The following is a 26,766-nucleotide window of genomic DNA, read 5'->3' as shown; positions in this document are numbered from 1 at the left end:
CGCTCTGGAATCTCAACATAGTGTTGTCACAATTGATGAAGCATCCTTTCGAGCCTATCCACAGGGCGGACCTTAAGTTCCTATCATGGAAGGTGGCGCTTCTCATGGCTCTAACTTCAGCGAGAAGAGTAGAAGAGCTGCAGGCTCTAACAATTCAAGATCCTTTTCTACAGTTTAAAGAAGACAGACTGATTCTTAGGACGTATCCTAAATTTATTACTAAAGTGCCAACTGACTTTCATTTGAATGAACCATTGGTTTTAAAGCGTTTCTTTCCTCAACCAACGACGGCAGCGGAAAGAGTTTTGCATTTGCTAGACGTTCAAAGATGCCTCAAATTCTATTTGAAAGAGACAAAGAGTTTTCGCAAATCTTCACAGCTCTTCGTCACTTTCAGTGCACCCAGGAAAGGTTTCCCTTTATTAAAACGAGGGATTGCAGGTGGATTTCCAGTGCGATTGTCTACTGTCATTAAGCTGCTGGAAAACCTCTAGGCACACAAGTTCTTGCCCATTCGACGAGAGCAGTGTCCACATCCACTGCATTATTTGGAGGAGTGCCAATCCAGGATATCTGCAGAGCAGCGACCTGGGCATCTACGCACACCTTCACCAAGCACTACTGCTTGGAGGCGGCCGCTGAGGCAGAGACGGCTGTGGGAGAGGTGGTGCTGAGAAATATCATCCAAGGACGGTGAGCCTTTCTTTTTTCATCCCTCCATCCTTTTATCTTGTTTGCAAAGACGCGTATTTTGCTATGCTTGATTTTATTCTTAATATGTTACATGATGAGAAAATGTAAGAGACAAATGTGCTTTGTGATATCACTGCTCGCTGTTCTGATTCAGGCATGTGAATCTATGAAAGTTCCAAGACTGGAGTAAGAAAACAAGTTACTTACCTGTAACTGTAGTTCTCCAGTATTGGAAGCTTTCATAGATTCACATGCACCCACCCTCCTCTCCTGAGAGGCTCACCTTGGATTTAGATGAAAAGTGTTCTTTATGCACAAGTGTGCGAAAATCTGAGGAGCAAAAGGTTCTCTCAGGAGTGTTCTAGAGGGTGAGGAGCTCTGATTGGTTCAGGGAAATGTTTGGGCCTATTTTACATAACAAAGGCTATGGGTTGCAAAAGGAAAATGGGCCTAGCCTCTTTTCAGTTTGCTATACTACTAAGCATTGCTTTTTTATGTACCGGAGACTCCCGTCTCTACGACGGGGAATGATTCAGGCATGTGAATCTATGAAAGCTTCCAATACTGGAGAACTACAGTTACAGGTGTGTAATTTGTTTTCTTCTAGTCTGCACAGACAATACTATCAGCTTGTTTTATGTGAACAAGCAAGGAGAAACAAGATCGACTACACTATCAAAGGAAGCTCAGGAGTTATGGGAATGGCTTACACTTCACAACATAACTCTCAAAGCAGAGCATGTCAAGGGCCTCCACAATACTCTAGCGGACAAGCTCAGCAGATCCCTATCAGACTGCCACGAGTGGGAATTAGACCACATTCAATTAAACAGAGTATTACAGGCTTGGGGCAACATTGGACTTGTATGCAACACAGCAGAACAAAAAATGCCGGTATTACGCCAGCAGATACCCTCAACAGGGATCAAGAGGGAATGCTCTGTCCATGCGATGGTCAGGGATTTGTGCTTACGCTTTTCCTCCGATCCCGTTGATTCCAAGGGTGTTCCACAAGATGAAGTTGGAGAGTTGCCGTCTCATCCTGAATGCCCCCAGTTGGCCGCACCAGTATTGGTTCCAGGAGCTCATGTTACTATCCCAGGATCCTCCAATTCGTCTTCTTCCGACTCCAACGCTGCTATTGCGCAACGAGGGACAGATACTTCACCCAGATCCTCAATCTCTGAAATTACATGCATGGCTCCTGACTTCTTAGAATTTCAGGACCTTCATATTCCTCAGAATTTCCGTGACATTTTACGAAAGTCGCGACCCCAAAGCACATTGAATACTTATCGTCTTAAATGGAAGCGATTTTGCTCTTGGTGTGTCTCCTGATTAAAGCTCCTGCAGAAAAAAATTCTTCATTATCTATTACCTTTGGCTCGCTCTGGTCTTTCCTTTTCATCAATAAAGGTCCATCTAGCGGCTCTATCCAGGTTCAGGAAAGTGGCTAACAATCCCTCACTGGGTTCTTCATCTTTAATAAAACAGTTCATGAGAGGTCTTTTCCGAGCTTATCCTCCGGTTAGACCTTCCCCACTGGACTGGGAACTCAATACGGTTCTCTCACAACTGATGAAGCACCCATTCGAACCTATTCACAAAGCCGACCTCAAGTATCCCACATGGAAGGTCGCCCTACTTCTGGCCTTAACATCTGCCAGAAGAGTAAGTGAAATTGAAGCATTCACTATAAGAGAACCTTTCTTGCATTTCTCACAGGATTATGTCACTCTACGAACTAATCCAACATTTATACCCAAAGTACCATCACAATTCCTTTTAAATGAACCAGTGAAGTTAAGAGCTTTCTTTACCAATCCTACGACACCGGCGGAAAGAACACTGCATTCTTTGGACCTCAAGCGATGTTTGAAGTTTTACCTACAAAGGACAGAAACCTTCAGAAAATCAGATCAGTTATTCGTGGCTTATGGCAAAACTACGCTGGGGAAAGCGGTCACTAAAGCCACAATTTCCAGGTGGATAGCCTCCGCAATCCATTTCTGACATATCAAATCTAACAGACCACTACGGAGAAATGTCAGGTCTCATTCTACAAGAGCTGTTGCATCGTCTACAGCGTTATTTGCATGAGTGATGTTGGAAAATATTTGCCGTGCTGCGACATGGAAGAATGTCCACACTTTTACAAGACATTACTGCCTTCAATCGACAAGTCAAGAAGATGCGGCAGTTGGTCAAGCGGTCTTATGTCATTATTTCCATAGAAACAACTTCAGGTAACCCGTGTTCCTTCATTTTGTGGTTAAAATATATTTTTAAGATATATATAAACGTGAACAAGGGCTTTCGGGCTTGAAACGCGTTGTGTTGGGTCACTCGAAATAAACCATACTTTTGCCCATAAGAAAACCTCGGAGGTCTGTGTCTCTTTCCTCGCCTAATCCGCCGTCGGCGGAATCAGGAAGTGGTTCGAGTTTCCAGGATATATATATATATATATATATTTTTTTTTCCACTCAGCAAGTTCCCGCTACTCACAGGAACCCCTCGGACACTCCAGATGCTTGCAAGTAATTTATTTAGGCAAGAAAAAAATGACGCGTTTCGGTATTAAACCTTGATCACGCTCGCAAATTCATGTAAACGCCATGTTTAAATACACTCCAAACATTACGTGATGAGACGCTCACCCCCATGTGATTCAAAAGCAACTTATAGCGGCCATATTTAGATGTGCAAAAGTACATTGTAGAATCACTCTTTGATCTACATAATATATATATATTGTAAAATACACAGTTCATTACTCAATATTTGATCATGTACTATTTACACACATTATGAATTATATTTGATAAATATTATTTACATTTGTCAACCAACGCAAAAACGGCATTACCGGACATTATGGGCAAATACATTTCTGATAATGCGGTTAAATGCCCCAATTTCATTCCATGGCAATTCAGATATTGGCACCATTGCATGTTCGAGTACACAGCCTTGATATAACATGTCTCAATGTATAACTTTATTGAGACTGGCTGTTGCACCCAAGACGATCATTGCACACCATTATATTGCTGTAGTTCCAAACATCCAAGTCTCGTCCAAGTGGGCAAAGTAGATCTTGTATGTATATGCTGCCCTGTATATCTCATATATATATATATATGTACAAACGTATTTATAGATGAACTGTGTATTATGTGTATATAGACATACTTCAATTTGCCTACTTATTATGTGTGATGTTACTCATCCTGGTTGATACTCTATGACTGCTCCTTTTGAATCTAGTGATGTTTTACCTTTGACGATGTACTAGCTTCACACCTGTTGGTTGTTAAATATAGTGTATCTGGGAGTGTATCAGTATAAGTCTCCCACCATCCGCAACCGACTCTTACCTGGCATATTGCTTGCTACTCTGATTCGGGCATGTGAGTCTATGAATGATACCCCAATACTGGATAAGAAAACAAGTTACTTACCTGTAACTTCAGTTATCCAGTATTGGTATCTTTCATAGATTCACATGCACCCACCCTCCTCCCCGAAGAGTCAGTTCTCTATTTTGGGATACTCATTTCCCACTTGTGCTAACGAAAATCTGAGGAGAACTGGCTCTGCAGAGAGTGTTCTAGAGAGTGCTGTAATCTGATTAGTTGGGACAAAGTATTTGGTCCTTTTGGCATACTGAGGTAGATAGGCTACTAGAGTTTAGGCCTCAGGGCTTTCTCTTAGGCCTACTACTGTAATTTACCTTTGGCACTGCTTTTTTATATACCGTGGGACTCCCGCCTCGGCGACGGGGAATGGTTCAGGCATGTGAATCTATGAAAGATACCCCAATACTGGATAACTGGAGTTACAGGTAAGTAACTTGTTTTCTTATCCTTGCCCATGGTGAGCACATGGGAAAGGGAGATGTTCTCCATTGAGGTAGACCAATTCAAAGAGTAGGTAACACCTCTTGGTCAGGGGACCATTGCATAGGCCAGAGAGGGCAGGGTCAATACCCCTCTTACACTCCACCAGCTATCCAGAAGGAAGCTTCCCAACCAGTAATCAGTTCCACCAGGCGGGGCCACAGGGAAGGCAATGGCGTCTCAATGGCATCTCGATCAGGCAATTATGGATGGTAACCTGTCGTCTTAGGGGCTTTGTGGTGCTCAGGGGGCCACGAGGCCTCAAGGCCGATGCACCGGAAGGATCCACAGCCCAACACCTCCAGGGAAGGAAAGGAGTGTAGGGACATTAAAGTCTGTCATGGCTGCCAGGTGTCCTGTGTGTGATCCACTCCCAGGCCGACTTCCACCCACTCCATGGAGTCTAATCCTTGTATGGGGCGCAAGAGCTTAGCATTTGGATGGAAGTCCACACATCAGGAGCCACGTGAGGGTATAGCTGAGTACCCGGTATTGGTATCTTTCATAGATGCTGCCCCATGGAAAGGCTGCACTGAGGGTGTATTACCCAGGACCACTGGGGCTCTGAGGAGGGCTTGTGTGATCGGTTGAACATTTCCATGGCCCGCAGCTGTGCTGCCTCTCTGACCTTCTGGCCTGGGACGGGTGTGGAGCCCACTGGTCTGCCGCCAACCTGCTTGCCATAGAGGTCTATGGTGGCCAGATGGTCTGCTGCCCGTATTGCAGCACAGGCCTTGATTGGTTGCTTCTGGCCATGACCTCAGACTCCAGATGATAGCCTTCGGAGGGGGCAGGGTGTGGCCTGTTGAGTCACACAGATCCTTATTGGTGGAGCGGGCGTCAGGTTGGAGGATCTCAGGCCCCCTCCTTTGCTGACTGTACCTGCCTGCGATTACTGGGCTCCCGCTAGAACCATGACCGGGCCAGCCTTTGAGGGCGGGCCATTCTGAAGAGGCCCTCTTGCCCTTGTCCTGCCTGGCTCCGCGATGGCCTGTTGTTAGTTGATCCCCAGGAGGCCCTTTGCAGGGCAGTGATTGGCAGGTGAGAAGGCTGCGTGGGGAGCGGGTAACAGTGTTAAATCCTGAAAGATGTGTCGCACAGTAAGAGACTTGCCACTCGTCAAGGACCACACCTGCGGTGGATCCAGGGACTGGATTCTCTGGGGGGTGGTGCCCAACTGGGAGCACGGGGTGGATGGAATAAAGCCTCCTTATTTTTGTGCCCACACTAGCCCCTTAACACCTGAACTGCCGGGATCACTTTCCACACTCAACCTGCTGATTTGAAGAAGATGGGGGGACTTCCTGGTTGCATGCCCTTGTTAGAGTGGGTCCACCATCCTAACGCTCGTTGCCACACACCATTGCACCTGTTTGATTGACAAAATACATACAGGACAAAAAGGCACTCACAAAGATGAAAGAGAAAGGACTTAAGGAATTCAAAATAACTAGGATCACAATCGTAAGGATTAGAGAGGTTGGGAGAAAATGTATTAAATCTATTTTGAAAATATTTGTACAGTTACATGCAATATCAACTAAAGCTACTCGAAAAGTGAATTCTCTCATGGCTGAAAAGATTAATAGCAAATGTTGTGTCTAATCTACTGTATTTATTACATTGACAGTAGAAATTATCTACAGAGAGTGTTGAAGTATAAGGCATTCCATGAATACAATATTTTATTGTACTATTGTACCAACGATAGGGGTGTTTCTACCTGGGACTGTGATGAATGGAGGATGAGATGTACATAACTCTTTAGTTACTATGTTAATAATTTCAACCAGGGATTGAAACTGGTAAGTCCTGATTTAAAAGGTATTCTGAGGCTTATAGGATGTGTTTTGCTACTGAAAATCTATGTGGACGACATTGTGCTGTTCTCATATGCAATTCACGGTTGGTTATGTATTTTTCTGCTGGTGATTACTTTGCTTCATTAGCTCATTTAATATTTTTGCAAATGTTTTACTGACAGAGAAGCCAGGTGAATGCCCTAAGGTAAAATATACCTGCCTAATCGATCCTCCGCCCAGAACTTGCAACAATGACGAGGAGTGTGATGGAATCCAGAAGTGCTGCCAGCAATCCTGTGGCTTTGATTGTACAGACCCCGTGCACCCAGGTAAGAGTGCTTGACTGTCTACGAACAAGACACAGATTCAGTGCTCAGACCCTATCACGGGTGGTTAGATAAAGCAATGTTTTGATGTGCACACCCTACAGATCTGTTTGGAAGCTGAAAGCTGAATCTAAGTGGTCAGTAGTCCGACCTTTGAATTTACAAACATTGTAACACAGTTACCAAATGTATTCCTAATTGTGGCCCTGGTGCAAGTTTTGGAAAGCTCTTAGACACTGTACATAGAGTATTGCTCAATCTTAAAATGCACACTCTGCCATTCCAAACAGTAGAATCTCTGCATCAAGTGAAAGGCTCTTGTAGGATGCAATCAAACTTGTTCTTTGATGTACCTCGTAGAATTGCATCCTGCATGGGATTCTCCTGTTACCTCTGAACCGGATCATAGAGCTGCACTTTGCAAGGAAGAAAGAAGAGAAAAACTGCCATTATAAGAAAAGATGCCCATTCCTACACTACAGTGTTCCCAAAGGAGCGTGCATTACGCGCCAGCCGGTCGAAGTGAGGGATTTCCCAATAACATTTAACCAATATCTCGTTCACCAAGTTAAACAATCGATACTAGAATTTGTTCATTAATAATCAAAATGTTTAGTGCACTTGCCGCTCGTAGCCGCTACCAGTGAGGACACTTTGCCGCTTTCACTCACAGCCCTGCTCACCTTCTTTTATTGAATTTTTACTAACTCTTGGCAGCGTGGATCAGCCTGGACCCTGGGAGCACCGCCGATTGTGGGCGTGAGGTAACGACCGCGGGTGGGACTGCGAGGCCCAGCCTGCACAGCGCTCACCACCTATGCTGCAGCTGGGGCCTCTTCCCGCTTCTTCCTCCGTCCAGCCTTATTACGACTCGCGGCCCCTGCTCCGCGGGTGCCACTCGTAGCCGCTACCAGTGAGGACACATTGCCGCTTTCACTCACAGCCCTGCTCACCTTCTTTTATTGAATTTTTACTGATTTTTGGCAGCGTGGATTAGCCTGGACCCTGGGAGCACAGCCGATTGTGGGCGTGAGGTAACGACCGCAGGTGGGACTGCGAGGCCCAGCCTGCACAGCGCTCTCCACCTACGCTGCAGCTGGGGCCTCTTCCCGCCTCTTCCTCCCACCAGCCTTATTACGGCTCGCGGCCCCCGCTCTGCGGGAGACGCTCGTAGCCGCTACCAGTGAGGAGACTTTGCCGCTTTCACTCACAGCCCTGCTCACCTTCTTTTATTGAATTTTTACTGACTCTTGGCAGCGTGGATCAGCCTGGACCCTGGGAGCACAGCCAATTGTGGGCGTGAGGTAATGACCGCGGGTGGGACTGCGAGGCCCAGCCTGCACAGCGCTCTCCACCTATGCTGCAGCTGGGACCTCTTTCCGCCTCTTCCTCCCAGTATTTAAATCATGACTATTCCCGCGTTAGCGTGACGTGCGCGGGCGGGTGCCAGGCTAAGCCCGGGCAAAGGGCGGGCCGTCTAAGGCCGTCCAAGGACGATCAAGGCCGGGCTGGGCCCCCCCTCTTACACCTGCCTCCTGCCCATATTCGGTAGATATTCATCTATTTAGTGAAAAATTGTTGTGATCAGGTACGATTGTGACATTCATTGTAAACTGTTGGTTAGTAGTGTCTGAAGTCAATATGCCATTGCGCTCTGGGAAAATTCGCCATACCACTACCTTAGCAACCTCTAATGGGGTGGCCACGGGCACTCTGGACCACTTTTTCAAGAGAGCTTCTAACATACTTGAAAAGGAAATTGCCTTTGCAGAGAAGCGTTTATACTTGGATTTAATAACAGGGAAGAGATCATCACTGGGGCGAATTAGGTCGGTACCTTCCCCGGTGCCTATAAATGCTGTACGGGAGGGATCTAGGCTGGTGGAGGATGAGGAAGACTCAGATAGCTCTAGTATTATTCTAACCCCTTTGAGTTTGTCTTCCAGTAGCACTAACACCGGTCTATCAGACTCTCCAAGGTTACCTATTTCATCCTCGTCTAATTTGAACCAGAGAACTCCAGTGAAGACTAATCCCGTCAGTAAGAAAATAGGGGGTGGTTCTCCGATACCCCCCCAAGCTAAAATAGCAAAATTACCAAAGAAGACTCTGATCTCGGCCCCGTCAGTTGTTGTCCAGCCCTCTATTTTTCCCAGGATAAGCACACACTGCCCTGATTGTCCCACTGAGGAGGGTGACCTCTTGGGAAAAATTGAAATCCTGGTCAAATCCCTGATGCTTCCACTCCTAGAGAGAACCAGAATGATCAATACAAAGCTAGATCAGATCGAGAAACAGGTCGAAGGTAATTCTTTTTTACTTGTCGACTTGGTAAAAGGTCTGGTCATCACTAATCCCCTGGTTACTAATATAAATTCGACATCATCCACTAAACAAAGTCCTTCCTGTCCCACTGTACCTACAAAGGTTAAAAATATTACACAAAAATTATCACGTAAATCTCCCAATAAAGTACAGACATCTTCTTTATCACAGAAGATGTTATCCACTAAAGCCGTCCTTGAACGAGACACTAGTAATCAAAAGGGGGAGAAAATAGGACCAGGGAAAAAACTGGAACTTTCCAAAAATAAGGTCGAAAAGGCCGACAAGGAAAATGGAGTGACTGCCTCCCAATATACATATAGAGCACCCAACAGAAGAATAGACTTGCCACCAGAATCTGCCCCTTATGTAATTGTCATGGCAGGGGTTCCCGTGCTCCCTATGGGAATAAAGGAAGATCATCGAGCCCTAAGAAACAAAGTAATATACTGGCTGTGTAACAATAGACCTCTGCCGGCCCATGTGAATGGAGAAATTCTTAATGTAAGGCGTGTAAACTGGGTCGGATCGAGGCCTAAAGATAAAAACGGGGACGCCATCATTATTAATTTTAACGACCATAGAGCTGTGAGGCATATTGGCGACTGGTATGATACGAGAGGAAGTGAATCCATCTCTACGCATTATCTCAGTTACTTTTATCCCCAGATGCCGGCCCCATATTCTAAAGATTATACATTAGGAGGGCAGAGTTTAGATAGGCATGCCATAGAACATCATGGTTTTAATCAAAGACTTTTTTTACCCACAAAGATTACCTTTAAACCAGGGCTTCCACAACTTTGATATAGAACAACAAGGTTTTAATATTCCGACTTTCAATCATTTTTCGATGCTCTACGGGATGGAAGGTGTGGATTGACTCCACCCTAGGAAAACTGGTACTCCTGCTAAGCCCGTAGTCTCCAAAATCCCAATGGCAGGGGGTCGAGAGGCACAGGAGAAGGACAATATGATTAAACCTCTATTAACGCAGCTCAACCAGAGAGTAAATAACATGGTAGAACAAAATGATGCTGGAACTCCTATGGGAGGAGCAATCCAACACCTAAAAGAAAGTATCGTGGAGACATGCGCAGATGAGGGACAACTGGGCACTTATTATACCCCTACCAATGATAGCCTACCAGTAAACGAAGGGCAATCATTTAAGCTCATGTCCTGGAATGTAGCGGGCCTTCACACAAAGGTTGACGATGGAAGTGCCCTGAATTTTGTTCAAAATTATACTGTTATTTGTCTCCAGGAGACATGGGCCATGACGGAATTGCATTTGGTTGGGTATAAGACTTATTTTACTCCTGCAGTGGCAGCCACTTCGGGTAGGGCGAAGGGAGGTTTGTCGGTTTTTATAGCAAACACAATCCATGGATTGGAAACAAAAGTTCTTTACTTGGATCCAAATTAACAGTTGCTTAGCTTATCGTTTTATAACAAAGAGACCATCCTTCTGCTTAATCTCTATAATAATCTTACGGAAGGACAGATTCTGAACGTTTTGGGTTCCCTACGTCAAAAGCTCTCCATTTGAAACATGAGGTAGGAGGTAGAGCTAGTGTAAATATAGTATGGGGGTGATTTTAACTTGCACCCCTGCGCACGTAGTAATAGTAATATTTGTGGGTTGGTGGATGAACATGAAGAACCAACTGTCCATTTCACCCATACTCCTATGGGGGCATATTTGAATGATGTCCTTTCAGATCTGGGGCTTACGATGGTGAACAAATTAAATATGATATCCCATCAGTTAGATCCAACCTTTTTGGAAAGGGGCTGTGAGACCACAGTAGATTATATCCTAGTATCAAATACTCTGGTTAATAGAATCATGAGTTCTGATCTACTGGTGAACACACTAAGTGACCATTGTGCCGTTACCCTAGAACTTTATTTGGACCAAGCCCAGGTCACCCAACAGATTTTATCTAGCGCATTAACCCAGAATACCTTACACTTAGCTAAGAAAAATGGATATTCCCTAAGATGGGATAAGGTAGATGCAAGGGAATTAACAAGAAAAGTGATACGTGCAGTCTATCCTTTTATAGTCAAGTGTCTAGATTTGGGAACCTCGGAGGATGAAGTCCTACATAATTTTGAGGTAATCCTGGAGAAAACAAATGAACTATTAACGGTCAAAATAAAAAGTGACCGTCCCAGGAAAACAGGATGGTTCAATCATAATTGCACAGCGGCACGTAAGAAATTGAAATTGGCCCTTAAAAAAACAAATAGGGATCAAGAAGAAATAAGAACTCTAAGAAAGGACTATAACAGAGCATGTAAAGAAAGGAAAGCCGAACTAAAACAAGCCTTATGGGACCAATTGCATGAAAGCTCTCTAGATAAGAATAGTGAGGCATTCTGGAGGGTGGTAAAAGTTTCATTACTATCAGATCGCAAAACCCTTCCAACCATTGAAGTGGCCATTAAGGGATCAGTTTGGGTGGACCACTTCTCAAAAATATTCATGAAGGGTCAGGAACCAGAAGGGGTTGATGTAGTATATAGTGATAGCCCCAAGACGGTGGCCTACCCCATATTCCTAGAAGTAACCATAACTGAGGTCCTCCAAGCGTTAAATGCGAGTAGAAACGGTAAAGCCCCGGGCCCAGACGGTGTTCCCGTAGATTTTTTTAAATATAAAGTAGATCTCTGGGTCCCCATATTGACTAGGGTGCTCAGGGCAGCATTGAAAAACGGTTTGCTGCCATCTTGGACCAAATCCATCATGGTCCCTATATTTAAGAAAGGAGATAGGCAAGAGGTCTCCTGCTATCGTCCGACCTCCCTGCTGGACTTGCTTGGCAAGGTGGTGGGGAGAGTAGTGCTTGAGCGTTTACAGCGGTGGGCGGATGATGATGGGATTCTGTCTGATCTCCAGTTTGGATTTCGGGAGGGCTTTGGGACGACTGAGCAGGCCTCAAATTTATCTATGCTGTTGGGTAAATACGTTTGTGCAAAGCAGGGCAGGTTATATATGGTGTATGTTGACCTGTCCGCTGCTTTTGACTGCGTTTCCCATGCAAAATTGTGGTCCGTTCTTTTAAAATTGGGCATTGAGGTCTCTTTAATTGGTTTTCTGAGGGAACTATTCTCGAACGCCTCTGCAAGGTTATGTTATGTTATGTTACTTTATTTCTTTTATAGCGCACGGCAACTCCAAAGGAGCGTCCCGGCGCTTTGGCAAAGAAAGACAGCATAGAAAGCAACCACACAACAGAAAAAACAGAAAGAAAGACTATTTCCTAAAAAGCCATGTCTTCAGATCCTTTCTAAAAGTCAGAAGACAGGGAGCCGATCTCAGGGACACTGGTAATTCGTTCCATGCCTTGGGTGTCAGATAGCGGAAAGAACGACCTCCCAATCGTGCACGACGAATTACAGGAACATTAAGCAAAGACAGACCAGATGACCTGAGATTCCTGCTTGGCACATACCGGAAAATGCGTTTCCCAATATATTTGGGGCCAATACCATGAAGGGCCTTGAAGGCCACAGTCAGGCATTTAAAAAGGACACGCTTGGAGATAGGTAGCCAATGAAGAGTGTTCAATAAGGCCGTGGCGCCAGCTCTCCTTGGGAGTCCAAAAATGGCACGGGCTGCCGAATTCTGGACTACTTGCAAACGGGTCATGAGATATTTTGGTAGACCCAGAAAGAGAGCGTTTGCGTAGTCCAGTCGCGACCCGATTAATGCCTGTACGACTGTTTTCCTGTGATTGAGTGACAGTAGAGGGAGAAATTTCCTCAACATCCGTAAGATGCCGAAGCACTTCCCAACAATGGACAAGATGTGGGGTCCAAAGGATAAATCACAGTCCACTATCACTCCCAGATTCTTCGCCTTCACAGCAAGGGTACGTTTTGGTGTAAAAGGCCAGCTGTCGGAGTCGTTTGGGGTAGAGCGTGGTGTCCGGCAGGGTTGTGTCCTGGCCCCCTTTCTTTTTTCACTCTATACAAATGGACTGGAGGTGGCAATGTTGAAGGGGGGCCAGGACTTACCGCAAGTTAGAGACCGCCCGATACCCGCTCTGCTCTAAGCGGACGACACCGTGATACTGGCCCGCACCCCACGCGAATTACAGAAGGCCCTGGATAGGTACGCTACTTTTATGGGGAACCTTGATCTGCGAATAAACATAAAAAAACATACATAATGGCAGGAGGATCAGGGAAAAAAGGGGGAAAGCTATATTCCTTGACAAGGAAAGACTCAAAGTTACTGGCCAATACCCCTACTTAGGTATCATAATTGATGACAGACTAAACTTGATACCTGCAGTTGAGGCCAGGAAACATCATCTTATGCGGGCAATTGCTGCGCTTATATGTTTTTCACAAAAGTTGGGAAAAAGGCCACCCGTAGAATTATTACATATCTATAGAGCCAAAGTCAAACGGTGCCTTGTATGGGGATGGATTGTGGGGATATACTAATACTAGTTCCTTACAAGTAGCAGAGAATTCTTTCTTAAGATTTTTATTAGCAGCACCCAAAAGTGTTTCTACGTTTGCGTGCCATGCGGAACTGGGGATCCCGCATTTGGCGGACCTAGCAAAAATACAACCGCTTTTATTGTGGCGACGAATATGGACATCGACAGAAAATTCACTTACCAAGCAAATAGTGGCGGATTGTATGTCATTAGACCACTCAGTTAAAATCAGTTGGCTTAGGTATGTGAAAAAGTTTCTGACTGACATAGGGCTCGGAGATTATTACTCCGCTCCTGATAGGATCTCGGAAATATCTAGAAAAGAATTGAAACTGAGGGCATTGAGCCATGTAGAAGAGCTGCGTATTGCCACAGAAGCAAGAAAAGCTTCTGTACAACACTCGATGGCGATACAGACTACCCTTTCAATTGAGCCATACCTAAGCTATGTTTCGTCACAATTTGAGCGATACTTGTTGGTAAGATTCAGATTTAACATCTTCCATCGACTGGTGGCATTCCCAGCTCAAAATAGTAGGGACCAAATTCTATTACCCTGTCCATGTGATAGAACATCAGCACAGTCAACAATTCATACTGTCCTGTTTTGTAAATTTTATGATGATCACCGTAGGCTTTGGTTGTTGCCGATGCTAAAAAAAATGGGTTTTAGAAGATGTCGCCCAGCCATGCTGCGACTCCAGTTTTTAGAATCCGAATGGATCTGTAAATACATTGTGACATTTCTGAAATGTATTTTTAAGTTCTGCTCCATGAAAAATATGTGAATTTCAGAAATTAGTATTACTAATGTATTAGTCAGCAAGAAAAAGGGTTGCTTAATTTTCCGCATGGATATCATGTATTTCATGAATTGTAATAACTTTTTATACTGATGTACAATGTTGTTTTTATTGATACTGCTTTTATGTTTTTTTATGTACTTTGAAAACCGAATAAAGAATTAACTAACTAACTAGTACACTTGCTAGAAGTCACTCAAAATCACTGCTAGCACAGCAGCTTTCTCATTGGGGTTTTATTGTTTAATTTTCAAATGCCTTCAGCATACCTATCCGGGCTTCAACTTAAGCATGTAGAGATATATAATTCATATTCCAGAACCGCACAAAATTCCAACTAATGCATTTCAGCCATCTTTACACCTTTGTCAGGGATAACTGAATGAAACAGAAAAAGAACAGCTAAACCTATTGTTCAAAACATAATTAAATCAGACCCTTCTATACTTGTGCCTTTGAAATCATACGTTTTCGATCATTGCACCCCTCCCAGTTTGTGAAAAAACATGCCCAACAACATTTTCTCCATTTTCCTTTAAAAAATATCTGAAACCAGTGCATTCGAGACAAACAATATCAGCATTTAAACTACTCAATAAATACAACAGACCAATCCGTCTAAGTGCAAAAAGTCCTTGCTTCTGCCAAACAATCACCCCTTCCCACCTCCCCGTTACCAGTCTAAATCCTAATGACAACCTGTCTTTCCCAAACCCGTAATAGTGACCACTCTGCCTTGAATGTCGCGGTCTGTGACCTTATCGCCTCCTCTACATTCTCTCCCTCTTCCATAACTGCGTGTTCTCTTTCTCTTATCTTCACATCAGCTGCCAAGCTCACCCACCTGACTCCTTTCTATTTATAGCCAATTGAACCGATCTTATCCTGACCATTCCCACACCACAGCATGAGTACCGTTACACTCTTCAACGCTCATGAAGCAGTAATCCCATCTCAAAAGCATGCAGAAGCCTGCAAAACCCACCTAAGTTAAGACATACTACTTAGCATTAAAATTATACCCCAAATCCAGGCTGCAACACAGATTTATTTCACTCAGTCAACAGAAGAGATGAGTTGCCATCTTAAGAACAGGCGAGCAACCGTAACTAAAGAAACAAAGTGTCGTACGATGAAAAGAGATTTAATGGCAGGGCCTTGTAAGTTGGGAGGAGACAATGATGGGTCATTGCCACGCTTAGGAACCGAAGGCAGTGCCTTGTGTTGCAGCGGGGCAGGAAGCCATACTGGTCCGGGTGGATCAGGGTGTGGATCACCTGTTTAAGATGAGTTGCTAGGACCGTGGTATACATTTTAGCCTCGGTGTTGATGAGGGAGATCAGACCGTAGTCAAAGCAGGAGGACAGTGCAGGGTGTATTTTGTGAATCACCACAATGGTGGCAATGTCAATATCTACTGGGAAAGTACAGTTCTTAGCTACTTTCATATACAGGGTGTGGAGTAATTGAGATAGAGTATCCTAAAAGGCTTTGTATTACTCTTTCAGGTACCCATCAGGGCCTTGGGTCTTCCTAGACACAGTGGCGGAAATAGCCCCCTCTATCTCATCTAAGAAGATAGGTTTATCAAGTAACTGGGCATCGGCGCCCGAGAGTTGTGGGAGCGGTATCGCCCATATCAAATGGGGACTGAGTCCCAGGTCCTCAAATAAGGCCGCCATATAGCGGTGATGGTAATATTCAGTGAAGGTCTGTGCAATGGAGGCTGTGACGCCCTGAGAATGACCCTCAGCGTCCACAATTTCTAGGATTATTAAGGGGCAGGAGGCAAGACACTAAAGGAGTTTGCCATTTTTATCTCCCTACCCATAGACTCGGGTTGTGGAAGCTCTCCGCATCTTTTTGGCCATGTCTAGAGTGATATGAAGGATTTCTTCCCACAGGAGCTCAAATTGCCAAGGTGTGTCACCTCAGCCATCCATGGCCTTGGTGTGCTCCAGACGGATGATCTGAGCCTCAGCTTGGAGAGATGGTCCTCTTGGCCCTATGCTTTTTTTTGAGGCAGCCTTTATCGAACCCCCCTAATGGTGGTCTTACCCACTGGCCACAGGGTACTGGGGCACGATCCATGCATTTATCTTGCTGAAAGTAAAGCTTAAGTTTGTTTCCCGGGGCCTGCTTATAGTCCCTGTCTTGGAGAAACCAGGCGTTCAGCCACCAGCTAGGGCAGAGAGCTCCAGTGGGGCCTCCCAAATGGAGGAGGAAGGGAACATGGTCATAGATTCGCTAGCAAGGATTTGAATATCAGTGATTGCACAGTATTCAAGGGCAGGCATGAATGTATTAAGTCAATGCAGGAGTGAGTGCTGTGAGCATGCAGAAATGTGGTTGTATTGGAGCAGGCGAGAGTTCCACATTCTCTACACATCGAATATGACAAACCTGGAGGCCCATTGTAAGAGATGTTTTGCGTTTGTGCAGCGTTGATGGGATGGGATCTCTGTGGAATCACTGTTGGGAGCTAAGACTGCGTTAAAGCCTTCCCCTATTATCGTCAACCCTTAGTGATGGGCCGACAATAATGTCGAGAGGTCTCGAAGGGAATACTTGCCAGTTGCCGGGTGCACATATGTTGAAACAAGATTAAGGGTATGACCACTCAGTGTTACTGTGAGGGCAAAAACTTCCCCAGAGGAACTTTAGGTAGGAATGGTATAAGAGGATTGCTACGCCATGGAAGCCTCGTGTAAATCGTGTGTGGAAAACCCTATCATACCCTAGATGCATCAGGAACAGGCAGTGATTCCCCAGAAGACATGTGTTCGAGGCATATGAGCTGCAGATTACACACTATGCATAGATGGCTACCTAGTGTTGGGCCCGGATGTTTGCAGTTTGTTTTGTTGTAGAAAAGTCTTTGGAAGTCACGGGATAGGTGACTCCTCCTTTGGATGATACTGTGCATGGGCATCAGCTCCATCCCCAGGGATGCGCTGGAGGTAACTTGGAGCGCCGGAGAGGGCTCACGCTGAATATTTTTTTAAAAAGCACGAGGGTAAAATCGCCGCTGTTTTAAAAAGGCACTTACTGTATTTTTACTGTTAGTCCATACTCCCCGGTCCACCACCAATTGTTTGGGTTGCGTGGAGGGAGGCGGGACAAAGACCCGAGCTACAGGAAGTGATTCACAACTTCCTGGCCGGGCGACCAATCAGCTGCCTGCAGCTGTTAGCCCACCCTCTATATCATCCCCTGCACTCCCAGAGGCGAGTGGAAGCGCTGGAGGTAACTTGGAGCGCCGCAAAGGGCTCACACTGATTTTTTTTTAAAAAAAGCACAAGGGTAAAATCGCCGCTGTTTTAAAAAGGCACTCACTGTATTTTTACTGTTAGTCCAATTGTTTGGTTTGTGTGGAGGGAGGCGGGACAAAGACCCGAGCTACAGGAAGTGATTCACAACTTCCTGGCCCGGGCGACCAATCAGCTGCCTGCAGCTGTTAGCCCACCCACTATATCATCCCATGCACTCCCAGACGCGCGCAGCGGGCGCGTCTAATGCAAGCCTGTCTGCGGCTGTCCGCGCCTTTCCGTCGCCAGGAGCCAGGACCCCTTGTCATTTTAAACCCTGATAATCCTGATAGCTCGGCTCGAGCCTTACCTATGCTCACCTATACTAGAGAATTCCTGTTGAAGCTTAGACCGGCCCCCCAATCATGTCCCTTCGGAGGATGGCCCAAAGGACCTTTTTCTTGCTATAAGTGTAAGTACCAGCCCAGCCCCCTGCAGAACATAAAAACTACAGCTAATTCTATTACTACCAGATCACCTTCTACCGCCGAGACACGGCCCTACACGAACCCCCCTGCCGAGCCACCTCACCATACTACATGGATAGGCCACTTAGCAAACGTTCGATCTCTCCCCCGACATCACACTGCCATCTGGGATCTCTTAGAGGATACTAACCCAGATCTGGGCTTTCTCACGGAAACCTGGATTAAACCCTCTGCGGTTCCTGCGATAGCTCTAGCTCTCCCACCCAGCTTTCGCATTCAAAGACTTGATAGGCTAGAACGAGCGGGCGGAGGTATAGCCATAATTTATAAAGAACATATACCAGTTACCATACTTGACCAGTTCTGTTCGAAATTATTCGAATGTCTTATTTTTAAAATTGAACTACACCCCCAACAGAGTTGGAAATGAGCACTGGTTTATAGACCCCCTGGACCAATAAACGACTTTAATGGTCGTCTTTTTGAATTTATCGCCCCCCATATTGCTGCTACCCGAAATTTCCTACTTCTAGGAGATTTTAATATTCATAGTGAGGATTTAAACAACTTAGACGCCAAAACTTGTCTAGAGGACTGGGCTTCCCATGGGCTTCTCAAGCTCAACAGCGATCCCACTCATCTAGCAGGACACACCCTTGATTTAATTCTTTCCAACTCTCAATTCATTGAATATAGAGATACTTTACCGCTCACTTGGTTGGATCACTCTGTAGTTAATTTCCATCTGACAAGCCCCCCCATCTCACCTTATCCCATACCCCTCACAGATAGGTGGTACAGACCCTGGCATAAAATCAAAGCTCATCACCTTGCCTCTTCTTTTTCGACATGGGACATCGACGCAATTTCAATGTCGAACAACAACTAAGCCATTTTAACAACACTATCTCCAGTGTACTGGATGAAGCAGCACCTTTAAAACCGGCCACTCACCCCCCCAAAAGCTCTACTGCTACTACAGAATGGTACTCCCTGGCCCTACGTATTAAAAAGAGTGAATGTAAAAAACTGGAGCGCACCTGGTGACTCACACACTTAGAACAAGACAGAACTAAATACAAATGCGCCTTAGCAGCTTACCACAATAACATTAAAACAGTGCGCAAAATGCACATTACTCATCAATTGGAGAAGACTGGATCCAATTCCAGGGAGCTATTTAAAATAGTAATAGCCTACTCTAGCCCATCAGCATGTGACACTGTGGAATCCCCCTCACAGTCCATATGCAATGATGACGCGGAGCATCTTATCCTCAAAATTGATACAATCTACCAGAAAATCATTGCTGCTAACACTTCTTCCCTTCCCCCCACGGTCTGCCCTCCTGACAGTTATACCACATCTTTCCAACTCCACACCTTTCCCCAGATTCATATGAAGGAAGTTATATAACTTATAGAAGCAATGAAATCTGGCTCACCCTTGGACACCATTCCGGCCAGGATTTCTGCTAAATTTGCGGAACAACTAGCTCTCCCGATCTGCTCTATTCTGAATTGCTCCCTTAGGGAGGGCCGCCTTCCATCGGCTTGGAAAGATGCGCAAATCAAACCCGTACGTAAAGACCCCAAGGTCACAACCTCCGAAATCACTAATTATCGACCCATATCTCTTCTACCCTTACAGTCTAAACTCATTGAAAAACACATTAATAGACACTTGTCCAATTATTTGGAAACTCACCAACTACTGGATATTTCTCAATCTGGGTTTTGGGCTAAACATAATACCGAGTCCGCCCTTATTGAGGTTACTGACAATTTACGCATGGCTGCTGACAACGGTCAAGAAGCGCTTTTTGGTGCTGCTTGACCTGTCAGCAGCATTTGACACCATTTCACATCACATCCTTCTGGAAAGGCTCCAAGACATAGGCATTCAGGGGCCAGCACTGAGGAGGACCACCAACTTTCTTACTACAATCTCATACGCAGATGACACCCAGCTCCTTTTAATATTTGATAAACATACACCCAAAATTGATCTGTTGTTTTCCGAAGGCATGAAATCTATCGCTGCCTGGATGCGTAACAACTTTTGCAACTCAACGGGGGAAAATCAGAGATCATGTTGTTTGGAGGAGCTAACACTCTCTGGTCACCTACTTGGTGGCCAGAGGAGCTGGGAACAGCCCCACTCCCAAAGAAGTGGCAACACCACCGCAGGTTCCTGCTACTATGTTCTTGGCCTCCTGCGTAGGATTTTTCCACTCTTACCCTCCTCTACAAAAAAAACCACTCATGCAGGCCCTAATATTCAGTAGGCTTGACTATTGTAATGCCCTCCTGTTTTCGGATAACAAAAGTGCCATTAATAAACTCCGGGTAGTGCAGAATACTGCTGCCCGACTCACCAACAATGCCCCATCTAGAACACCCTCTGGACCCCGACTCAATCAACTTTACTGGCTCCCCATAAAGAAAAGGGTAAAGTTCAAAATAGGCTGTATTATTCACAAAGCCCGTAATGGCAAGGGCCCCATGTATCTCACCAACAAGCTCTCCTCCTATATCCCATCACAAACTCTCAGGTCTAGCACAGAACATTTGTTCACCATTCCCAGAATCAAAAAGGCTCACAGTGGTGGCAAGGCATTTTCTTATCTTGCCCCCGATTCTGGAATAGCCTGCCTCCTCAGTTACGCTCAGGACTCAATCTGATTCAATTTAGAAAGATGTTAAAAACCCACCTCTTCTAAATTTCTTCCCTCCTGTTCTGATGTTCCTCCGTCCCCAGCGCCGAGATACCCTCATGGGTGATTCAGCGCTATACAAATCAATAAATATCAAATATCAAATATCAGATTGTTTTTTTCCGCCACAGGGCTCGGATGTGTTTTCAGCGCTCCGTGTTGAAACTGATTTCCTCACCAACTTACAAAACTTAGTTTCGAACGCTTTCCAGTCGACACAACTCTTCAACATCGAGTATCTCGATGCGGTCGTCATCGACGGCCTTTGGGCCGAGCTACGCCTTGACTCCTGCTCATGGAAAGGACGCCTTCTAAAAAGTGTCCTCAATGTGGGTCGAAGTTTCCCCACACCGACCTTCATGAAGTGTGCAACCTCTGCCTCTCTCCAGGGCACGAGGCGAAAGACTGTTCAGCTTGTGGCTCTTTCCGCTCCAAAAAGACTATCCAGGACCGAAGAGCGAGGAGAACAATGGCTCAAAGATCTTCAGCTCTGATTCCGGACGACATCTTCGAGGAAGGCGTCAACATTCCAGAACAACATGACGTTGACAGCAACTCCAAGGCTGAAGATTTTGATGTCGAGGACATCACTCCAGCGCAGCGGGTCGTAAGTAAGACCGTCGACCCCGACCCTTCCTCGACACACCCAAAGGCGGCCCCGATCACACCCCCGCCCTCGGGCTCGGGTGCACAACAACACTCTGCTTCTACTGCCCCACCTTCAGGCCCGGCTACAAAGCCAATTAAGCCTTTAGGCGACTCGGGCTCGAGTATGCCTTCACACAGTTCCGGCGCACATCTACCAGCACCGAAAAAGACAACGGCACCGACTACGCCTACATCCAAACCATCGGCGCCGAAACATACTCCTTCGGCACTGAAACCCAGGTCGGAACCAAGCAAACCCGCTTTGGATTCAAAAAAACAATCGAAACCGAAAAAGCCATCGGATCCGAAGAAACCGTCGGATCCAAAAACCATACCGGAACCAAAAAAAACCTCGGAACCGAAAAAAGCTTCGGAGCCGAAAAACACTCCTACTTCCCCGGTAAAAGACATTGTCAAGACACAAAAACAAGCCGCTTCTCTGCCGAAACCTTCCTCCACACCAAAAGATCGACCTCCTGCGGAGGATTTGCCTTATCTAGACCCTGCTCAAAAGACTCTCGCTAAGGATCCAATTACTGGACACTTAATTTTGGCTTCAAAAAAGCGACCACTGGACACACCAGCTCCAGCTCCGCATTCAAAGAAGAAGGACATGGCTACCTCTCCCTTAAGACTGCCTTCCCCTTCTCTTTCACCTGTACCATCACCACAGCCTCCCATACCACAGCATTCCCCAGCATCCTCTATCATACCAGACAGGGATGATAGCTCTGACGATATGGGGAGTAACATACCTGATCCAGCCCGCCTACAGGATCCCCTTACCCGTGGGATGATTATACCACCCCAGATGTCCCAAATGTCCCTCAGGATGACATATACCCCTCAAGGCCTTCCCCACCAAAAGACACTATAAGATTTAATGAATTAATTTACAGGGTTCCACAATATCATTGGAGTAGACATACATACAGACCCTGTTGAGGAAGACTTCCTAATGGATACGTTTGAAAACGCACAAAGGTTCTCATCCATTTTACCGATGCTTAAAGGAGTGATCAAGCATGCTCCTGAAGTCTTTAAGGACCCAGTCAGAACTCGAGCCATTTACCCTGGTATAGAGAAAAAATATAAAGCTGCCCCCTGAGACCCGGCATATATTAAAGGTCCAGTACCACTAGACTCACTTGTAGTTTCCAATGCACACAGTGAGAGCAAACTCACAAACATCAGGTGACGCTGCACCACCAGAAAAGGAGTCTCAGCTACTTGACGCATCAGGAAAAAGAACAGCGTTTCAAGCAGCAAACATGTGGCGTATCGCCAGTACACAGGCATTATTAGCCAGATATGACAGGGCACATTATGATGAGCTAGAGTCATTAATGAGGCACCTCCCTGACAGGTACAAGGATAGAGCAAACGAGCTTATCCAAGAGGGGAAAAACATCACGAACATCTCTATTCGGAGTGCCCTCGATGCAGCAGATACTGCCTCTAGGGCAGTTAACACCAGCGTTTTACTACGCAGACACGCCTGGCTACGTATATCAGGGTTCAAACCTGAGGTACAAAGTGCCATTCTTAATCAACCCTTTGATGAGCAACACCTATTTGGACCCAACGTAGATGTATCACTAGAGAAAATGAAAAAGGATACAGACACTGCCAAATCTATGGGAGCCCTGCAGTCGCATGCTCCCAGACGTTCATTTCTTCGCTCATCCTATCGAGGTACCACCAGGGGATATACTTCAGACACAGCTTTTACCTCGTACAAAGCCCCTACACAGTCCACCTACAGTAAAGGCTACCAAAGTACACAAACTTTTCGTAAAACAAAACAACTTTTTGTGTCTTTTTCACCGCCACATAAAGGCAACCCTATATCAAAATCAGGGATCGCCCGATGGATTGTTAAATGTATACAAATATGTTACCAAAAGGCAAAACATACTTCAACAATTTCTCCAAAAGCCCACTCAACAAGAAAAATAGGGGCTTCAATGGCATTCTTAGGGAACAAGATGACATATGCAGAGAAGCTACATGGCTTACACCGCACACATTCACAGAGCATTGCTGTGTAGATGTGCAAACTAAACAACAAGCCACTGTGGGCCAGGCTGTAATAAAAACACTGTGTCAAACAACTGCAACAGATAGGGGTGGTCGCCGCTAGGTGTGGGTACTTCTCTACAATCTATGCATAGTGTGTAATCTGCAGCTGGAACGGAAAATGCTACTTACCAGTATGCTTCTGTTCTTGGCATGTAGAGCTGCAGAGTTACACACGCCCACCCGCGTCCCCAGCTACCTTTATCTGTTCCAGTATTATCTTAATTAGATACAAATTACATGGACATCACTTCTTCTAGTACAGCTCCATCACTTCCCTAATAGCGAAAAACAATCTGGGGATGGAGCCGATGCCCATGCGCAGTATCATCCAAAGGAGGAGTCACCTATCCCGTGACTTCCAAAGACTTTTCTACAACAAAACAAACTGCAAACATCTGGGCCCAACACTAGGTGGCCATCTATGCATAGTGTGTAACTCTGCAGCTCTACATGCAAAGAACAGATGCATACTGGTAAGTAGCATTTTCCTTCTTGAAGCAGTAAAGCATTAGGAAGGAACAGTTGAGAGTATTTTAGTACTGTGGTGCATTTGGCACAGTCTATGTGCATGTTAAAGTTCCACAAAAGGATATGGAGAGGCTTAAAGTCAAGTTAAGGCACTGCAATGGGCCTCCTGCAGGATAGTGTCTCTGTTTTTAAAGTTGAGCACTCAGCCGATCATTGGTCTGAGTGGGGCCCCCAGGAGTGGTCTGGGCACGAGAGCCCTGTGAGCGTGCTCCACAACAAACCATTCTGAGAAGCGATCCTAGGGCATCCACGATCTAATCCAGCTCTCCAAGAAGGTCACAGCTAGCGTTGGTTCCACTCTCTCCGTAATGCCAATGAAGCCTAGAATGTTCTGGCAGGAGTGATTTTCATTATCCACAGCCAGTCAATGGAGCTCTGCACCTTCAGTTTCCCAACATCATCTTCCACCAAGGATGTGCAGGATTCCACATCAGAGATCCTGGCCGTCGTGTTTTTTGGGGTCTTGTCTGGTGAGAACCAATGTCGACAAGCAATTCCCCTATCTTGGTCTCGACAAAGTCCTGAGAAGAATGGATACCCTGGAGGATGGTGGACAGATCTCACTCCATTGAAGGATTTTTAGCCGGGATGGCGTCTTCAGAGGTGGAGCAACCTGTGATATACTGGTCTTTGCAGGTTTGAGATGGAGGAAGTTTTAATAGTTTATCCTTGCCCATGGTGAGCACGTGGGGAGGTAGATGTTCCCCATTGAGGTAAACCAATTCAAAGAGGAGGTAACACCTCTTGGTCAGGAGACCATTGCATAGGCTAGGCAGGGCAGGGTCAATACTCCTCTTACACTCCACCAGCTACCCAGCAGGAAGCTTCCCAACCAGGAACCAGTTCCACTATACGTGCCGCAGGGAAGGCAATGGCGTCTCGATGGCATCTCAATCAGGCAAATATGGACGGTAACCTGTCGTCTTAGGGTCTTCGTGGTGCTATGGAGGCCACGAGGCCTCAAGAGCGATGCACCGGAAGGATCCTCAGTCCAACACCTCGAAGTCTGTCATGGCTGCCAGGTGTCTTGTGCATGATCCACTACCAGGCTGCCTTCCTCTCAGTCCATGGGGTCTAATCCTTGTATGGGGAGCAAGACTTTAGCACTTGGATGGAAGTCTACACATCAGGAGCCACGTGAGGGTATAGCTGAGTACCGGGGGCCAGGGGATGCAACCAGGAAGTCCCCCCAGCATCTTCAAATCAGCAGGTTATGGGGCTTTTGTGGGCCCAGGAATAAGTAGGCTTCACTCCATCCACCCCAAGCCCCCAGGTCAGCGCCAGCCCCTAGGGAATCTAGTACCTGTATCTACTACAGAAGGGGTCCTTGACGACTAGCAAGTGTCTTACTGTGCCCCAGTTCTCTCAGGGATTTACCACTGTTACCAGCTCCACCATGCAGCCTACTCACCTGCTCAATCAACGCCCTGCCGAGAACCTCCTGGGGATCAGCTACCAGCAGGCCATCGCGGAGCAACGTAGGACAAGGGCAAGAAGGCCTATTTAGAATGGCCCGCCCCCAAAGGCTGGCCCGGTCATGCGTCTAGCGGGAGCCCAGACATCGCAGGCAGGTATAGTCAGCAAAGGGTGGGGCCTGAGATCCTCCTATTGGACCCCCGCTCCAACAATAAGGATCTGTGCGACTCACCAGGCCACAGCCCGCCCTCTCCCCAGGCTATCATCTGGAGTCTGAGGTCGTGGCCAGAAGCAGCCAATAGAGGCTTGTGCTGTGATACGAGCAGCAGACCAGCAGGCCACGGATAGACCTCAATGGCAAGCAGGTTTGTGGCAGTCCTGTGGGCTTCACATCCGTCCCGGGCCACAAAGTCAGAGGCAGCACATCTGGGGGCCATGGAAGCGTTAAGCAGACCACACAAGCCCTCCTCTGAGCCCCAGTGGTCCTGGGTCACAGACCCTCAGTGCAGCCTTTCCATGGGGCAGCCATCTTGTGTGTGGGCAGGCCAGATGACACAGCCCCAGGAGACAATGGTGGTGTCCAGCAGAAGCAGGATTTCTGCGAGGCAGCCGCAGGCAGGTACAGGAGTAGTTGTGGTGTCCAGTGCTCCTGAGACTAGCAGGGATATGAGTGAATGATATAAGGGTCCAAAGCACACTTGGAGTGGGACCACCATCTCGACGCTCGTAGCCACACTCCATTACACCTGTTTGATTGACAACATACATACAAGACAAAAAGGCACTCACAAAGAGGAAAGAGAAAGGGCCTACAGAGATCAAAATACCTAGGATCACAAAGGAAAGGATTAGAGAGGTTGAGAGTGTGAGACGTTGGCCTGATATATGATGCTCACTAGTTCTAGTGATCACCTTGTATCAGTCCAAACAACCCTTATGGTGATTGGTTGTAAGTCGATCTTATAGACCAGCTATCCTAATGGTAGCATGGACAAAGCAGTCTTAGGCTAAACTCTTTTGGCATGTGAAGCCAGCTGTTTTACCACAATATAACCCCTTGAATACCAGATGAAAGGACACCACACAGGTTGTTCTGAAAATAAACAATATATTTATTATTAACAAACACCTCTGAACTCTTTATGAGGTCAGAGGGCTAAGCACATGACAATCTCTTAGGAAAAATACGATAAGTTGCACAAAATTACAATGGTGCCCTAGGGGCACGGCAAACCATATACTAAGTAAGTGGAATGTGAAAGTCGATAGAAGGAATGGAGCTGTCCAGAGGCTGTAAGATCGCTGGGACTACGCTATCCTAACTTT

At 46.1% G+C, this 26,766-nt stretch overlaps 1 protein-coding gene across 1 annotated transcript in view; it reads left to right on the top strand.

The window, feature by feature from the left end:
• Positions 1–787: 787 nt before the first annotated feature.
• LOC144762990 (uncharacterized) overlaps positions 788–26,766 on the top strand; it is a 318,770-nt gene continuing 292,791 nt past the window's right edge. Inside the window, exons 1-2 of the mRNA XM_078648303.1 lie at positions 788–865; positions 6,585–6,726. Coding sequence (XP_078504429.1) covers positions 788–865; positions 6,585–6,726 — 220 coding nt within the window. The remainder of the gene's footprint in view (positions 866–6,584; positions 6,727–26,766) is intronic.

Source organism: Lissotriton helveticus, chromosome 6, assembly GCF_964261635.1.
Source record: "Lissotriton helveticus chromosome 6, aLisHel1.1, whole genome shotgun sequence".
NCBI classification, from domain to species: domain Eukaryota; kingdom Metazoa; phylum Chordata; class Amphibia; order Caudata; family Salamandridae; genus Lissotriton; species Lissotriton helveticus.
Note: the sequence above shows the minus strand (reverse complement) of the source record. Positions and strands in the feature narration are given on the sequence as shown.